The following is a 19,358-nucleotide window of genomic DNA, read 5'->3' as shown; positions in this document are numbered from 1 at the left end:
GGCTGAAAAAAAACGACCATGTATAGTAAGGCGTTTTTAGGCTGAAAAAAACGACCATGTATAGTAAGGCGTTTTCAGCTGAAAAAAACGACCATGTATAGTAAGGCGTTTTTAGCTGAAAAAAACGACTATGTATAGTAAGGCATTTTTAGGCTGAAAAAAAACAACCATGTATAGTAAGGCGTTTTTAGGCTGAAAAAAATGACCATGTATAGTAAGGCGTTTTTAGCTGAAAAAAACAACCATGTATAGTAAGGCGTTTTTAGGCTGAAAAAAACGACCATGTATAGTAAGGCGTTTTTAGCTGAAAAAAACGACCATGTATAGTAAGGCGTTTTTAGCTGAAAAAAACGACCATGTATAGTAAAGCGTTTTTAGGCTGAAAAAAACGACCATGTATAGTAAGGCGTTTTCAGCTGAAAAAAACAACCATGTATAGTAAGGCGTTTTTAGCTGAAAAAAACGACTATGTATAGTAAGGCGTTTTTAGCTGAAAAAAACAACCATGTATAGTAAGGCGTTTTTAGCGGGAAAAAAAATGACTATGTATAGTAAGGCATTTTTAGGCTGAAAAAAAACGACCATGTATAGTAAGGCGTTTTTAGGCTGAAAAAAATGACCATGTATAGTAAGGCGTTTTCAGCTGAAAAAAAACGACCATGTATAGTAAGCCGTTTTTAGCTGAAAAAAAACGACCATGTATAGTAAGGCGTTTTTAGACTGAAAAAAACGACCATGTATAGTCAGGCGTTTTTAGCTGAAAAAAAAAAACGACCATGTATAGTAAGGCGTTTTAGGCTGAAAAAAAACGACCAATATAGTAAGGCGTTTTTAGGCTGAAAAAAACGACCATGTATAGTAAGGCGTTTTCAGCTGAAAAAAACGACCATGTATAGTAAGGCGTTTTTAGCTGAAAAAAACGACCATGTATAGTAAGGCGTTTTTAGCTGAAAAATACGCCAATGTATAGTAAGGCGTTTTTAGCTGAAAAAAACGACCATGTATAGTAAGGCGTTTTCAGCTGAAAAAAACGACCATGTATAGTCAGGCGTTTTCAGCTGAAAAAAAAACGACCATGTATAGTAAGGCGTTTTAGGCTGAAAAAAACCACCATGTATAGTAAGGCGTTTTTAGGCTGAAAAAAACGACCATGTATAGTAAGGCGTTTTCAGCTGAAAAAAACGACCATGTATAGTAAGGCGTTTTCAGCTGAAAAAAAACGACCATGTATAGTAAGGCGTTTTTAGGCTGAAAAAAACGACCATGTATAGTAAGGCGTTTTCAGCTGAAAAAAACGACCATGTATAGTAAGGCGTTTTTAGCTGAAAAAAACGACCATGTATAGTAAGGCGTTTTTAGCGGGAAAAAAAACGACTATGTATAGTAAGGCATTTTTAGGCTGAAAAAAAACAACCATGTATAGTAAGGCGTTTTTAGCGGGAAAAAAAACGACTATGTATAGTAAGGCATTTTTAGGCTGAAAAAAAACGACCATGTATAGTAAGGCGTTTTTAGGCCTTACTATACATAGTCGTTTTTTTTCCCGCTAAAAACGACCATGTATAGTAAAGCGTTTTTAGGCTGAAAAAAACGACCATGTATAGTAAGGCGTTTTCAGCTGAAAAAAACAACCATGTATAGTAAGGCGTTTTTAGCTGAAAAAAACGACCATGTATAGTAAGGCGTTTTTAGCTGAAAAAAACAACCATGTATAGTAAGGCGTTTTTAGCGGGAAAAAAAACGACCATGTATAGTAAGGCGTTTTTAGGCTGAAAAAAATGACCATGTATAGTAAGGCGTTTTCAGCTGAAAAAAAACGACCATGTATAGTAAGCCGTTTTTAGCTGAAAAAAAAACGACCATGTATAGTCAGGCGTTTTTAGCTGAAAAAAAAAAACGACCATGTATAGTAAGGCGTTTTAGGCTGAAAAAAACGACCAATATAGTAAGGCGTTTTCAGCTGAAAAAAACGACCATGTATAGTAAGGCGTTTTTAGCTGAAAAAAACGACCATGTATAGTAAGGCGTTTTTAGCTGAAAAATACGCCAATGTATAGTAAGGCGTTTTTAGCTGAAAAAAATGACCATGTATAGTAAGGCGTTTTCAGCTGAAAAAAACGACCATGTATAGTCAAGCGTTTTTAGCTGAAAAAAAAACCGACCATGTATAGTAAGGCGTTTTAGGCTGAAAAAAACGACCATGTATAGTAAGGCGTTTTTAGGCTGAAAAAAACGACCATGTATAGTAAGGCGTTTTCAGCTGAAAAAAACGACCATGTATAGTAAGGCGTTTTTAGCTGAAAAAAACGACCATGTATAGTAAGGCGTTTTTAGGCTGAAAAAAACGACAATGTATAGTAAGGCGTTTTTAGACTGAAAAAAACGACCATGTATAGTCAGGCGTTTTTAGCTGAAAAAAAAAAACGACCATGTATAGTAAGGCGTTTTAGGCTGAAAAAAACGACCATGTATAGTAAGGCGTTTTTAGGCTGAAAAAAACGACCATGTATAGTAAGGCGTTTTTAGCTGAAAAATACGCCAATGTATAGTAAGGCGTTTTTAGCTGAAAAAAACGACCATGTATAGTAAGGCGTTTTCAGCTGAAAAAAAACGACCATGTATAGTAAGGCGTTTTAGGCTGAAAAAAACGACCATGTATAGTAAGGCGTTTTTAGGCTGAAAAAAACGACCATGTATAGTAAGGCGTTTTTAGCTGAAAAATACGCCAATGTATAGTAAGGCGTTTTTAGCTGAAAAAAACAACCATGTATAGTAAGGCGTTTTTAGCTGAAAAAAACGACTATGTATAGTAAGGCGTTTTTAGCTGAAAAAAACAACCATGTATAGTAAGGCGTTTTTAGCGGGAAAAAAAATGACTATGTATAGTAAGGCATTTTTAGGCTGAAAAAAAACGACCATGTATAGTAAGGCGTTTTTAGGCTGAAAAAAATGACCATGTATAGTAAGGCGTTTTCAGCTGAAAAAAAACGACCATGTATAGTAAGCCGTTTTTAGCTGAAAAAAAACGACCATGTATAGTAAGGCGTTTTTAGACTGAAAAAAACGACCATGTATAGTCAGGCGTTTTTAGCTGAAAAAAAAAAACGACCATGTATAGTAAGGCGTTTTAGGCTGAAAAAAAACGACCAATATAGTAAGGCGTTTTAGGCTGAAAAAAACGACCATGTATAGTAAGGCGTTTTCAGCTGAAAAAAACGACCATGTATAGTAAGGCGTTTTTAGCTGAAAAAAACGACCATGTATAGTAAGGCGTTTTTAGCTGAAAAATACGCCAATGTATAGTAAGGCGTTTTTAGCTGAAAAAAATGACCATGTATAGTAAGGCGTTTTCAGCTGAAAAAAACGACCATGTATAGTCAGGCGTTTTCAGCTGAAAAAAAAACGACCATGTATAGTAAGGCGTTTTAGGCTGAAAAAAACCACCATGTATAGTAAGGCGTTTTTAGGCTGAAAAAAACGACCATGTATAGTAAGGCGTTTTCAGCTGAAAAAAACGACCATGTATAGTAAGGCGTTTTCAGCTGAAAAAAAACGACCATGTATAGTAAGGCGTTTTTAGGCTGAAAAAAACGACCATGTATAGTAAGGCGTTTTCAGCTGAAAAAAACGACCATGTATAGTAAGGCGTTTTTAGCTGAAAAAAACGACCATGTATAGTAAGGCGTTTTTAGCGGGAAAAAAAACGACTATGTATAGTAAGGCATTTTTAGGCTGAAAAAAAACAACCATGTATAGTAAGGCGTTTTTAGCGGGAAAAAAAAAAACGACTATGTATAGTAAGGCATTTTTAGGCTGAAAAAAAACGACCATGTATAGTAAGGCGTTTTTAGGCCTTACTATACATAGTCGTTTTTTTTCCCGCTAAAAACGACCATGTATAGTAAAGCGTTTTTAGGCTGAAAAAAACGACCATGTATAGTAAGGCGTTTTCAGCTGAAAAAAACAACCATGTATAGTAAGGCGTTTTTAGCTGAAAAAAACGACCATGTATAGTAAGGCGTTTTTAGCTGAAAAAAACAACCATGTATAGTAAGGCGTTTTTAGCGGGAAAAAAAAACGACCATGTATAGTAAGGCGTTTTTAGGCTGAAAAAAATGACCATGTATAGTAAGGCGTTTTCAGCTGAAAAAAAACGACCATGTATAGTAAGCCGTTTTTAGCTGAAAAAAAAACGACCATGTATAGTCAGGCGTTTTTAGCTGAAAAAAAAAAACGACCATGTATAGTAAGGCGTTTTAGGCTGAAAAAAACGACCAATATAGTAAGGCGTTTTCAGCTGAAAAAAACGACCATGTATAGTAAGGCGTTTTTAGCTGAAAAAAACGACCATGTATAGTAAGGCGTTTTTAGCTGAAAAATACGCCAATGTATAGTAAGGCGTTTTTAGCTGAAAAAAATGACCATGTATAGTAAGGCGTTTTCAGCTGAAAAAAACGACCATGTATAGTCAAGCGTTTTTAGCTGAAAAAAAAACCGACCATGTATAGTAAGGCGTTTTAGGCTGAAAAAAACGACCATGTATAGTAAGGCGTTTTTAGGCTGAAAAAAACGACCATGTATAGTAAGGCGTTTTCAGCTGAAAAAAACGACCATGTATAGTAAGGCGTTTTTAGCTGAAAAAAACGACCATGTATAGTAAGGCGTTTTTAGGCTGAAAAAAACGACAATGTATAGTAAGGCGTTTTTAGACTGAAAAAAACGACCATGTATAGTCAGGCGTTTTTAGCTGAAAAAAAAAAACGACCATGTATAGTAAGGCGTTTTAGGCTGAAAAAAACGACCATGTATAGTAAGGCGTTTTTAGGCTGAAAAAAACGACCATGTATAGTAAGGCGTTTTTAGCTGAAAAATACGCCAATGTATAGTAAGGCGTTTTTAGCTGAAAAAAACGACCATGTATAGTAAGGCGTTTTCAGCTGAAAAAAAACGACCATGTATAGTAAGGCGTTTTTAGCTGAAAAAAACGACCATGAATAGTAAGGCGTTTTTAGGCTGAAAAAAACGACCATGTATAGTAAGGCGTTTTTAGCTGAAAAAAACAACCATGTATAGTAAGGCGTTTTTAGCGGGAAAAAAAAACGACTATGTATAGTAAGGCATTTATAGGCTGAAAAAAAACGACCATGTATAGTAAGGCGTTTTTAGGCTGAAAAAAATGACCATGTATAGTAAGGCGTTTTTAGCTGAAAAAAACAACCATGTATAGTAAGGCGTTTTTAGCGGGAAAAAAAACCACTATGTATAGTAAGGCATTTTTAGGCTGAAAAAAAACAACCATGTATAGTAAGGCGTTTTTAGGCTGAAAAAAATGACCATGTATAGTAAGGCGTTTTTAGCTGAAAAAAACGACCATGTATAGTAAAGCGTTTTTAGGCTGAAAAAAACGACCATGTATAGTAAGGCGTTTTTAGCTGAAAAAAACAACCATGTATAGTAAGGCGTTTTTAGGCTGAAAAAAACGACCATGTATAGTAAGGCGTTTTTAGCTGAAAAAAACGACCATGTATAGTAAGGCGTTTTTAGCTGAAAAAAACGACCATGTATAGTAAAGCGTTTTTAGGCTGAAAAAAACGACCATGTATAGTAAGGCGTTTTCAGCTGAAAAAAACAACCATGTATAGTAAGGCGTTTTTAGCTGAAAAAAACGACCATGTATAGTAAGGCGTTTTTAGCTGAAAAAAAAACAACCATGTATAGTAAGGCGTTTTTAGCGGGAAAAAAAACGACTATGTATAGTAAGGCATTTTTAGGCTGAAAAAAAAACGACCATGTATAGTAAGGCGTTTTTAGGCTGAAAAAAATGACCATGTATAGTAAGGCGTTTTCAGCTGAAAAAAAACGACCATGTATAGTAAGGCGTTTTTAGCTGAAAAAAACGACCATGAATAGTAAGGCGTTTTTAGGCTGAAAAAAACGACCATGTATAGTAAGGCGTTTTTAGCTGAAAAAAACAACCATGTATAGTAAGGCGTTTTTAGCGGGAAAAAAAAACGACTATGTATAGTAAGGCATTTATAGGCTGAAAAAAAACGACCATGTATAGTAAGGCGTTTTTAGGCTGAAAAAAATGACCATGTATAGTAAGGCGTTTTTAGTTGAAAAAAACAACCATGTATAGTAAGGCGTTTTTAGCGGGAAAAAAAACCACTATGTATAGTAAGGCATTTTTAGGCTGAAAAAAAACAACCATGTATAGTAAGGCGTTTTTAGGCTGAAAAAAATGACCATGTATAGTAAGGCGTTTTTAGCTGAAAAAAACGACCATGTATAGTAAAGCGTTTTTAGGCTGAAAAAAACGACCATGTATAGTAAGGCGTTTTTAGCTGAAAAAAACAACCATGTATAGTAAGGCGTTTTTAGGCTGAAAAAAACGACCATGTATAGTAAGGCGTTTTTAGCTGAAAAAAACGACCATGTATAGTAAGGCGTTTTTAGCTGAAAAAAACGACCATGTATAGTAAAGCGTTTTTAGGCTGAAAAAAACGACCATGTATAGTAAGGCGTTTTCAGCTGAAAAAAACAACCATGTATAGTAAGGCGTTTTTAGCTGAAAAAAACGACCATGTATAGTAAGGCGTTTTTAGCTGAAAAAAAAACAACCATGTATAGTAAGGCGTTTTTAGCGGGAAAAAAAACGACTATGTATAGTAAGGCATTTTTAGGCTGAAAAAAAACGACCATGTATAGTAAGGCGTTTTTAGGCTGAAAAAAATGACCATGTATAGTAAGGCGTTTTCAGCTGAAAAAAAACGACCATGTATAATAAGCCGTTTTTAGCTGAAAAAAAACGACCATGTATAGTAAGGCGTTTTTAGACTGAAAAAAACGACCATGTATAGTCAGGCGTTTTTAGCTGAAAAAAAAAAACGACCATGTATAGTAAGGCGTTTTAGGCTGAAAAAAACGACCAATATAGTAAGGCGTTTTTAGGCTGAAAAAAACGACCATGTATAGTAAGGCGTTTTCAGCTGAAAAAAACGACCATGTATAGTAAGGGGTTTTTAGCTGAAAAAAACGACCATGTATAGTAAGGCGTTTTTAGCTGAAAAAAATGACCATGTATAGTAAGGCGTTTTCAGCTGAAAAAAACGACCATGTATAGTCAGGCGTTTTTAGCTGAAAAAAAAAAACGACCATGTATAGTAAGGCGTTTTAGGCTGAAAAAAACGACCATGTATAGTAAGGCGTTTTTAGCTGAAAAAAACGACCATGTATAGTAAAGCGTTTTTAGGCTGAAAAAAACGACCATGTATAGTAAGGCGTTTTTAGCTGAAAAAAAAACGACCATGTATAGTAAGGCGTTTTTTGGCTGAAAAAAACGACCATGTATAGTAAGGCGTTTTTAGCTGAAAAAAACGACCATGTATAGTAAGGCGTTTTTAGGCTGAAAAAAACGACCATGTATAGTAAGGCGTTTTCAGCATAAAAAAAACGACCATGTATAGTAAGGCGTTTTTAGCTGAAAAAAACGACCATGTATAGTAAGGCGTTTTTAGCTGAAAAATACGACCATGTATAGTAAGGCGTTTTTAGCTGAAAAAAACGACCATGTATATATAGTAAAGCGTTTTTAGGTTAAAAAAACAACCATGTATAGTAATGCGTTGTTAGGCTGAAAAAAACGACCATGTATAGCAAGCCGTTTTTAGGCTGAAAAAAACGACCATGTATAGTAAGGCGTTTTTAGCTGAAAAAAAAACGACCATGTATAGTAAACCATTTGTAGTTGAAAAAAACGACCATGTATAGTAAGGCGTTTTTAGCTGAAAAAAACGACCATGTATAGTAAGGCGTTTTTAGCTGAAAAAAACGACCATGTATAGTAAGGAGTTTTCAGATGGAAAAAAACACCATGTATAGTAAGGCGTTTTTAGCTGAAAAAAACGACCATGTATAGTAAGGCGTTTTTAGCTGAAAAAAACGACCATGTATATATATAGTAAAGCGTTTTTAGGTTAAAAAAACAACCATGTATAGTAATGCGTTGTTAGGCTGAAAAAAACGACAATGTATAGTAAGGCGTTTTTAGCTGAAAAAAACGACCATGTATAGTAAGGAGTTTTCAGATGAAAAAAAACACCATGTATAGTAAGGCGTTTTTAGTTGAAAAAAACGACCATGTATAGCAAGCCGTTTTTAGGCTGAAAAAAACGACCATGTATAGTAAGGCGTTTTTAGCTGGAAAAAAAAACGACTATGTATAGTAAGGAGTTTTAGCTGAAAAAAACGACCATGTATAGTACGGCGTTTTTAGTTGAAAAAAACGACCATGTATAGTAAAACGTTTTTAGGTTAAAAAACCACCATGTATAGTCAGGTGTTTTTTCAGTAATCAGATTCATAATAATCAGAGTGCAGTAATCAGATTATTGTAATCTCACTACTTGAAATCTGATTACAGTAATTAGATTACTAGTAACATATTACCTGTAATCCAATTATTTGATTACTAGCAACCAGATTACAAATACTCGTGCTGGTGTAATCTGATTACTGTAATCTCATTACAGTAATCTGATTACTTGTTTTTTTAATACTACTAAACCAGCGAGTTATTTACTTCAGCCCGTAAAACCTTTGTCTCTGAAGGCTATTTTCATACTTGTATATCATTTTTTTAAATTGTGGTAGACATTGATCAATGTAAAATATGTGCCTCAGTTAATTAGAAGTATGTAAAACCGCATTTAGATTAGTGTAGACTTAATGGTTATGGTCAACACTTGTGCGACCAAGTACAGTACTGGTTGTAGTTTCAAATAACCTACAAACACAATGCAAACACAATGCAAAAATGTCTCAAAACAGAACATTGTATTATTTTTTCCCAACACATCTCATTGTTTACCAACTATAGTAGCTAAACGGAGAACATATCGGTTGATTTCACGCAAGCACTTACCAGAACGACGGGGTAACTATCTTAAAAAACTTTACTGGGCCCAGTTCCAAAAAATACGTTTGCCGGGTTTCAAGAGGAAATAACTAGCTTGGTAACAAAAGAAAACAGTGGACAGTCATGATTAATTTTCCGCTTCTCGTATGTCATCGTGTAAGGTCTCTTTTTGCCGTTCCCGTTCTCACTCCGCCGCGGTTTTGACGTTACATAGCAACGCCTGGCAACCTGGCGGCCATTTTAACAAGACCAAGCTTACCTGTCACGTCGTTGGTGCAAAACTAATCAAAATAAAACGTAGACATTTATTTAACTGACGGTTAATAACTTGGGTGTAATAAAAGTACAAGGAATGGGAAAAAGAACTTTTTGGGAGCCAAATATTTTCATATTGAATATCAAATTTCAATGTGTGCGATGCTTTTAATAGCTAGATAGTAGTTGAAAAAAGTAGAATAGTTCGAAGACGTTGGTAATGACGTAATGACTATTATATATATATATATACGTAATTTATAAATATAATTGTATAACATCCGTGAGATCTAAAATAATAGACATTAAAGAAAACATGTTTGGAATAAATATGGGAATCTTCTTTTCCTTGCGGCTTTTCTCTTCAAGGGGTCGCCACAGCGAATCAGTGTCCTCCATCTTCAGAGGTTTGATCCGCATGTTTGTTTTGGCCAAGTTTTTACTTCGGATGCCCTTCCTGACACAACCCTCTGTATTTATCCGGGCTTGGTACCGGCACAAGAAGACGTATGTCCCTTTGTGGTTACAGAACAAGACACTCGCTCAGAAAAGGCTCCCAAACACAAAATGGCCATCGGCTCAGCCACATTCAAAAAAAGCAAAAACTGGTGGCAGCCCATCGGGAGCTCCTGTGAAGTAATGAATAATAATATTTGTAATAATCAGAGTACAAGTAATCAGATTACTGCAATCAAATAACAGTAATCAAATTACAAGTAATCAGGTTACAAATAAACAAATTACTGTAATCAGATTACTAGTAAGCAAATTACTTGTAGTCCAACTACTAGTAATCAAATTATTGTATTCTGATTACGGGTAATAAAAGCAATCAGATTAATTATAACCAGATTACTTGAAATATGATTACTGTACTCTGATAAGTAGTAATCAAAGTGCACGTAACCAGATTACTGCAATCAGGTTACGTATAGATTACGAGTAACCAGATTACTAGTAATGCAATCACAAGTACTAATAGTAATCAGATTAGCGTAATCGGATTATAAATAATCAGATAACAAGTGATCACAGTAACAGCTTGCAGGTAATAATACTGTAATCTGATTACTAGTATTCTGCCTACGGGTATTCTGATTACTAGCCTATACATGTGCAGTATATAGTTTTGTAATCTTTTGTGGGGGGGTCATTTCTCAATTGCATTTGGAAACTGGTATCTTAAACCAAAATGTTATAAGAAAAATAACAGCAACACAAAAATTGGCCAGGCTCAAATAAAAGGCTGGTTGAACATGCTACTTCGAGTATAATATCTGAACAAATAACACTCGGTGTTATAAATAACAACAAAACAATTACATTTCAACAATTATATTGGCAACATCTTGACAAGGGAGGGGGAAAAATGCTTTGCCGTCAGATTTTGACAACCTGGGGAAATGTGTTAAGGATAAGTACATGCCATAAAATACTTTGGAAATTGATTAAAAAAAACACATACAGTATACAAAAATGTAAAAGCAGCAAGTACAAAACAGTTTTGACAAAATAAACAAAATATGAGAGATAACGCTCGGAGTGCCAACAGGGAATATTAATAGGTGCGTTGTTTAAAGTGTCGGACCAAATTTATGGTGACTGAGTGACGGATGAGATGGAAAAAAAAAAACAAAAAAAAAAAAAAACGATTAGCAGTCGACCAGTTCTAGTGTCCAAATTTGATCCCCATTCCTTTCACTATCTTCTGCATTCTGCTTTTGTTCAGGTTTCTGGGCACCTCCTGGGCCTTCGGCTCTGTGGCATCTTCCTCCTCCCACTCGTAGCAGTGGTTTACCCGTGCACTGCTCAGTCGGCATGGTAGTCCATCCTCGTTCTCTGTGTAATGTTCAATCAATTCTGCGAGTGTACTGAATTCCGCTTTATTTTTCTGTCACGTGACAAAGACAGAAAGAAGAGATTCGTGAGTTTCACGTTGATATGAAAACATGGCATTGACCAACAAGTGGGTTGTGCATTGGTAACTATTACATCGTACCAATATAGAACTACTCAATAATCCACAAAAACGCAATATAAAAGTATGCTACAGTAAAGTCTCGTTATATCGATATTCAAGGGAGTCCGAAAAAATATCGATATAACCGGGACTATCAATATATCCGAGCCTGTTTGCATGTAATTTTCTCCGTGCGTGCATCGAAATAGTATCGATATAACCGGGACTATCGATATATTCGATATCGATATAACGAGACTTTACTGTATTTTGCTAGTCAAGCGAGGTTGCAACAAGTTTTACACTGACCAACAAATCTGAAGATTGGGAACATGCTGATATCGAGGCGAGTGTTTGGACCCACAAAAACAGATTTTAAATCTGCTTTTAGTCCTTAACTCATTGACTGCCATTCACAAATTTATTCGGGAATTGAAAATATAATGTAGAGTGCCATTCCCAAATGTTTACGGGTTTTGTTTTTTCATGCTTGGGTGCCGATAAAGCGCTGGCCATGGCCTCTAACAAATTTGTTTCCACAAGGGGCAGCATTTCCTTTTCTTTCATGATAGCACTTTTTCCCAGATACAGTTGTTGTTAAAGCGCTATATAAACCAATATGGATGTAATGCATTGTATTTTGGACAGCTGCCCTCATTTCAAACTCATATAACTCCAGACCCATATCATTTAGCAATTAAGTATTATTGTGATGGAAATGAAAGAAGAGAGTCTAAGGTTTCTTATGCTGCATTGAATGTTTATGTCATCCTAAAACACATTCTGTGGGTCCTGCAATTTGAGTGAAAATGACAAAAACCCTGACACTGGAGTGGACAGATTTTTGGACTTTTTTTTCAAAATGTTCTTTGGAAGATCGGTTCACAAGTTTTTGTTATTTTTTTTGTTATATAAAAATAGTAGTACGCAGTACATTATTTGAAATGATAAAAAAATCTTATAAAATATGTGGAAAACATATACATTGACAGGTATGGCTAATCTAATCTAAAAACGCTAATCTAAAAGCGCTATATAAACCAATATGCATGTATTGCATTGTATTATACTTGGCAATAAAGATGATTCTGATTCTGGACAGCCGCCCTCATTTTAAGCTTATACAACTCCAGACCCATATAATTGAGGAATTAACATTTTTTTCTGAGGAAAAAAGACTTTCTAATGCTGTATTGAATGTTTATATAGTCCTAAACCTCAATATTCTGTGGGTCCTGCAATTCTAGTGACAAAGACAAAAACCCTGGCACTGGAGTGGACATGTATTTTTGCACGTCTGGCAGTGAATGAGTTTAACATTCCAGCTGAAAAGTGTTTAAATAACATCCACTAGCATTACTGATTTTGGACAGGAAAGACTGACATACATAACAACACAGGCTGAAAACGGTGTGGACAAAACATTTGCAGATATAAGCTAAAGCAGCTACAAAAAAAGAACATGAAATTAAGACAATAAAATGGAGGGACTAAATTAATGTAATCCGATTACATGGAAGACATTTGTAAATGACAAAAGGTACCTCCAAAAAGAAATTTCCTTTGCGGGTATCAATGAGGTAGGTTTTGAGGCCAGATGGGAAGCGAATGATGAGGGATCCACTTTTTGGTTTCTTGGGATGTGGGCACAGGAGGTAAGATCCTAAAACGTCATCCGCCAGGAGGGAGTAACTGCTGTCACTGCGACACAGAAACAAAGATGTACGGGCTTTTAAGGGCGATGCGAGTTTAAATGTTTTCTTTTCTGTTGGTCCCGATCACTAAGGGGCAGGTAATGTGGGCACAGTCATCATTGTTGGCTGATAGCATTAGTCTTCATCCTGTCCAAAGTACCATATTTTCCAATGTATAAGTAATATAAGGCGCACCTCCAATAAATAGTGTATTTTCCATATATAAGGCACACTCCTCTTTCGGGAGGTTGACGCAAAAAGATGAAAGAAAAACCAAATGCATACACTCACGTTGCAATCCCGGCCCAACACCAAACAGCCTGAGCCAGCGCTTCCTCGGTTTCGGCCAAGCTTGGCATTCGGGATCGTCTCGTCAAAGTCTCGTCTTGGTCCTTTTCTACAGCGCCACAATGGAGACGCCTTGTCATACACATGAAGTACGTAAACCAAGTCCCTGTCTATTTGCGGTTGGCTATTTACATAGCGCGTCTTAAGATTATTCTTTATTATGGAACCTAACCTCAGCTCTTTGTTGATCACTTCTGACCATTTTTATGTGCTTTCAATGTAAACATGCCACAGGATGGTTGGAGGGTCAGAGGTAATTACTATCAAGGACAACCTGCTCGCAATGGATAGGCTAAACTATCTTCGGGTCTTGTTCATGAGAGAGGTAAGGATGGGTGATTGACAGATGGATGCTCTGTAATGTGTCTGATGAAGCTCATATAACTCAAGACCTACATAATTTAGGAATGAACTTTTTTTACTGATAAAAAAAAAGAGTCTAAGGCACAGGTGTCAAAGTCAAGTCAAGGCCCTCCGCGTCATTTTATTCGGCCCGCGAAAGCGACTAACTTGTCAAGTGCCATGATGCTAAAGTCCGAAACAAAATTTCTTGTCATGTTTCAACCACAATAAAAATCATTATTTTTTACTTCAAATTTGAAAACTAGTTAGTCATTAATTTGTTGTGTGTTCTGTATGTAATATGTGGAGGTGATGAAACATTCTAATGGTTCCCCAAATTCATAACGGCCCTCGGGAGAAAATTGGAACGACAATATGGCGCGCGGCAAAAATTGACTTTGACACCCCTGGTCTAAGGTTTCTTACGCTGAATTGAATGTTTATGTTGTCCAAAAACTCAATATCTATCTAGCTAGCTGTCTATTTGCTATCTATTTGCTATCAATTTGCTATCAATTTGCTGTCTGGCTGGCCTGCTTGCTATCTGGCTGGCTATCTATTAGCTATGTAGCTATCAAGCTATCTAGCCAGCTATCTATTTGCTATCTGTGAGCTAGCTAGCTTTCCATCCGGGTTTAATGACCATCTGCTGGCATAAGGGGAGAAGAATCATTTTATCAGTCCATAGCTCAGCCAAATTGGGAACAAAAATGTGTTTCCATTATTTTGTGAACTATTAAGGCAATTAAAAAACCTATTTGATTTTTAAAAAGTAAATTTTACTGCCATCAAGTAACCTAGTTGAATGGAATTGAGGAGCTTCATTTATAATAATAATAATAATAATAATAATAATAATAATAATAATAATAATAATGCATTTTATTTCTAACTAGGTGACAAGAATGCTAAATGTAATGCTAAATTGAGTTGAATAGTTTTATTTCGCTAAAAGTTGTGCTTTGTCTTCATCTTTTGCCATCTATTGATCATTTGTAAACACTAAATTCAAGGCATCATAAACTTTTTTGAGCCAGGTATAAGTTCGTTCCCTCATCTGTGTGTGTGTGTGTTTCACTGTACTCTCAAGAAATGAAGACAAACATGTTCCAGCTTGTTAAAACTCCTACGTGAGCACCCAGTGGCAGCCTTACGAAAGCCGATGAAGAAACACCTCCACGTGATGGCCCCCCATCAATCAAGTAAGTACCAAAAGGGGGTGTTACCTAATCAACTCCTTGAATCTGAAGCGCGCCTTATGAACAGCTGGCCCACCTTGTGATGCGTTGAGGCGCTCCTGAACATGCCGCTGCTTGAGCGGCGTGAACGTGAAGGAACGGTACGCCCCGGAACGTAGCACTTTGTTGCGGATGGCTTTCTTGCGCACCAGGGATGGGGAGGAGGTGGAAAAGACTTCATCTTGGTTGGCAAATTGCTGCTCGTCGAATGACTTGTCATGTTTCTGCAAAGGGCCAAAACAAACAATGATTGTGTGTCAGTAACTACCTGTGAAAAAAAAACTAAAACCACTTGATCCGATGACCTTTGAGCCGAACATCAAGCCGCGAAAGGGAGCTCTCCTGAAAGACACCAGCGCGCTAACACTGAGCGGGAAACCGTGGTTGAGAAGCGACGGGTTACGTTGAGGTGCCGAACCAGAAGAACCTTCCTGGGCTTCGTCTGGGTGCTTCTCCAAATAAGACAGCTGGAAACAGCGGCACAGCAGGAGGTTCAGGAACTGGGCCTGAAAAAAAAAAGGGTTGACGGGGGGGTCATCACACTTTCTTTATCCATGATTACAATGCACACACACACACACACACACACACACACACACACACACACACACACACACACACACACACACACACACACACACACACACACACACACACACACACACACACACACACACACACACATTTTTCTTCTGAATCTGTTTGGAGAAATGGAAGTTATGTATTGTATTGCATTGTATTTTGGACAGTCAACCTCATATAACTCCTGACCCATATAATTTAGGAATTAGCTCTTTTTTCTGACGAAAGAAGAGAGTGTAATGTTTCTTACGCCGCAGTAGTCCTGCTTAAGTAGTCCTAAAACTCAATATATATCTAGCTAGCCCCCTGCGATCCAGCGAGCAACCTAGCTGGCTATCCAGCGAGCCACGTAGCTGGCTATCCAGCTGGCCACCTAGCTGGCTATACAGAGCGCAACCTAGCTGGCTATCCAGCTAGCTCCCTAGCTGACCATCTGGCTAGCTCCCTAGTTGACCCTCTAGCTGGCTCCCTAGTTGACCCTGTAGCTAGTTCCCTAGTTGACTATATAGTTGCTATCTAGTCGGCTTGCTCGCTATCGAGTTGGCTATCTATTAGCTAGCTAGCTTTCTATCCGGTATGAGCAAACGCTGGCCGGCGCGTGTGGCTGCCGCTGCTCACCCACAGAAACATTTATCCTGTAATTGTAAAGTAACCTTGAGAGTTTTGAAAGGCGCTTATCAATTCAATGTGTTATTGTTATTTAGTTTTTTCTTCTTCTTTTGACTTCAAGATGGCGCCGCGTAAGTGGCTGCCTTTCCAGCAGCTCCTGTATTTTGTTTTTCTACTTCTTTTTTTCATTTCCTCTTCCATTCCTAACATTGCTGTTGTGAAATGTAAATTTCTTCACTGCGAGACTAATAAAGGTAAATCCAATCCATATTTATGATTAAAGTTTTTTCATGCACCCAAGCATGAAAAAAAAAACGAACAAATTGGCGAATGGCGCTCTACGTCATATTTTTCAATTCCCGAATAAATTGCAGAATGGTAGTGAATGAGTTAACGTTTTCTTCCTCTTAGTTTGTGGATAAACAATGATGTCGGGTGGCGAGTTGGTGTCTTACAGCTCTGGCATGCCTGGCTCGAAAAACGTGGCAGTACAACTGGGCGTCGGCGCTGCCTGGGTTGTGGGAGACAAAGGCAAACTGGGAGTCGCTGGGCCGGGCGGTGGACAGTGATACTCTGCGAAGGGCGTGGGCCATCAAGAGGGTCTACAAGATAGATGACATACAATTGTTGAACGCTGCTACTAAATGTATAAACAAATAAATAAAATACACATCCATACTGTTTCATCTTCGTCATACATCTTCACGCCTTTGACGGAGAACTTGATTGACACGGGCCTGCTCCTTTTGCATGTCTGACAAGCAGAAAGATTACAGTCAAAGGGGACATATTCTTGAAAAGTGACTTTTTACTCACCAAATCAATCATTTATCGCTTTACACTAATTATGTGTCTGTGAGCTGTTTTGCTAATTTCCATAAGATGCACTACCACAACATGGTCTTCTCGAATCAAGAGGCGCAGACATTCAAGAGGCATCAAAGGACAACCAAAGCCTCTGCTTTTTTGTTTTTTTTTGCTTTCATGTTCCTTAAATGATACCCTGTGTAATTTCATTAAGGTTTTACGATTGATGTCAACGGGTGAAAAAAAGCCAAACTGGTCTTGAAACTGGAACAACTTGCAAATCAAGTGGCCAGACTCACTTTCAGAATCTTTAGGTTCCTATGGAGCTGCTCCATCTGATCATCCAGGCAACTGTCATCCACCGAAAAGGATCCTACATACTTTGGAGCCAAAAATTATGAATTAAAGGTAGACAAAAATAAAATTACACACACACATGCAAGTAAGGGCATGAATACACTGCTGACCTCAGCTGATCGTATCACTGCGCCATCCTCTCTGACTGCTGCTTCACCCATGACACCTGAAGATCTTTGCACATGCATTCAGTTTCTGTTAACGGACAAAACAACGGAGTATAAAAACATTAAAAGCACGTTGGAGGGAATGTAGCATCATCAAACTTATCATGTCAAATAAACCAAAATAATAAAGTTGAAAAATGGATTGGATTGTTATCAAATCAGCATGTTTACTATACACTTGGTCTGACAGTTTTTGCATCTGAAAAGCAATGGGTATGTATGTATTTATTTGTCTATTTAATTATTAACCGTAGTTAGTTATTTTAAGTTAGCTAGCTAGTTATGTGGTTGGTTAGTCGATTACCCAATAAGCTAGTTGGTTATTTGGGTCGTTATGTAGTTCGTTGGGTGTTTAAGTTGTTAGTTATTTAGTTAACTAGTTAGTTAGTTGGCTAGCTAGTTCATTGGTCAGCTATTTAGTGAGGTAATTAGCCAGATAGCTAGTTCGTTAGTGAGTTTGTTAATTTGGATGAGGCTTGATTTCACTCTGAAGGTGTCCCAAGATAAATTCATTTTCCAATGCATGAATGTTGCTTGTTGCCACATTAATTAATATTAATTATATATAACTTTATTGTTGTTAGTTATATACTCAGTTCGAAACTATTTGATACTCTGTTTTGATTTTATTTTAATGAATCTATTTGTGTTCATATGAACACGCTCGGCGTAAATGGGTTGACACTTTACAGTTTACAATCACAAGACAAGCACAATAAAACAGCAGATACAATTATAAACAATAAAATAAGAGATTATCTACACAGAAGATGAATGAATGTGAATTAAATGTGGTCTTACATATCACGGCGTCTGATTTTTTTTTCAATGCGTGCTCATCGGAATCAACAAGAAAGAACATCGTTCCGAGGCAAGCCGGATGAAAAAATATATAAATCATATACACCATGAGACAGACGCAAACGTAAAAGCGCACACTGATGAAAAAAAACTCGGTGAAAGTGATTAAAAAGGTAATAATGTCAGGCTTTATGTTCTTACTAACTGGACGAGTTTCTCCTGGTAAAAAAAGTTTGGAAAATATTCGAACGCGTCCCAACACGTTGCGTTCACGGACCACATCTCTTCAAAGCAGGAGCTGTTTGTCGACGCCCCTGTCGCCCTTACTCACCTGAACTCCGACCGTCCGAGCTCCGGTGGTGCTCCGGCCAAGGTGTCCCGAAATGGGATACCTTGGTGGAAGGTGAGATGGAGCGGAGGACGAAGACTGGACGGTGGAAATGTCCAAAAGAAGTTCGGTTGTGTTCCTCTCGCCTCAGCTTGTTGGTCTCTTTGATTGCCGCTCTCTGGTGGCTTCTCGTTCACTGTTAGTGACGTCATGCGTCAAAAGGCGGAAGTTGCACACCTCCACGAGATATAAATTCGAAATTGCTCCGCCCCCTAAAATTTGTCAAGCTCACGGGTGAACTTGTTTATGAGCTGTTCGGCTTTTTAAATATTCTCGTATATTTTTTTGCGTTGAAAAATGATCAGATTTGCTTTTGGGGGGTTGGGGCTGCTGGAGTCTATCCGAGCACCTTGAAGTGGTTGCCAACCAATCACAAGAAACAAACAACTTCACGCTCACATTCGCACTTAGGGACAATTTAGAGTGTTTTGGGAAGGTGGAAGGAAACAAGAGTACCCGAAGAAAAACCACAGAGGAATGGGGAGAACATAAAAATTCCATACAGGGAGGCTGGAGCTGGAATTTAACTGCTTTTGCACTGAAAAGTTGACGTGCTACCACTCGGCTACCAGGCAGCCTCTCGTATTTTTTTAGTTAATGCTGTTGACATTTGTCAATTTTGGTTCATAGTGTCAAGGATGACATATAAAACAAATATCGATTTTACTACAATATGTTCGACAAGACCTACAACAATTACGCAAATGAATAACGTACCATGTGTACCTTGTAAACCGCAAGTAGATAAACTTGAATGACGTAGACTTTATCGTTCGCTTTCTCTCGCGATTTCTCTCGTGCATCGAAACACGTGACACAGAAGTCATCACGACAAAATACAGTGAAACCTCAATTTACGAACCCCTTGGCTTACGAACTCTTCAGTTTACGAA

General features: G+C 37.4%; 1 protein-coding gene across 1 annotated transcript; it reads right to left on the bottom strand.

Annotated features, from left to right (window-relative positions):
• Window positions 1-9,809: 9,809 nt before the first annotated feature.
• On the bottom strand, window positions 9,810-18,606 carry sh2d5 (SH2 domain containing 5). Its single transcript, XM_089011005.1, has 10 exons — window positions 18,409-18,606; window positions 17,220-17,304; window positions 17,052-17,132; window positions 16,625-16,699; window positions 16,401-16,547; window positions 15,060-15,260; window positions 14,792-14,978; window positions 13,118-13,223; window positions 12,677-12,833; window positions 9,810-11,063 (listed from the first exon to the last, which is right to left on the bottom strand). Exons 2-10 carry the CDS (start codon window positions 17,295-17,297, stop codon window positions 10,842-10,844), a joined length of 1,254 nt encoding a protein of 417 aa, XP_088867131.1. The 5' UTR covers window positions 17,298-17,304; window positions 18,409-18,606; the 3' UTR covers window positions 9,810-10,841.
• Between the last annotated feature and the right edge of the window lie 752 nt (window positions 18,607-19,358).

The sequence above is a fragment of the Hippocampus bargibanti genome, linkage group LG12 (assembly GCF_051943395.1).
Source record: "Hippocampus bargibanti isolate YZ-2025 linkage group LG12, ASM5194339v1, whole genome shotgun sequence".
NCBI classification, from domain to species: domain Eukaryota; kingdom Metazoa; phylum Chordata; class Actinopteri; order Syngnathiformes; family Syngnathidae; genus Hippocampus; species Hippocampus bargibanti.
This window is presented reverse-complemented; position numbering and strand designations above follow the sequence as displayed.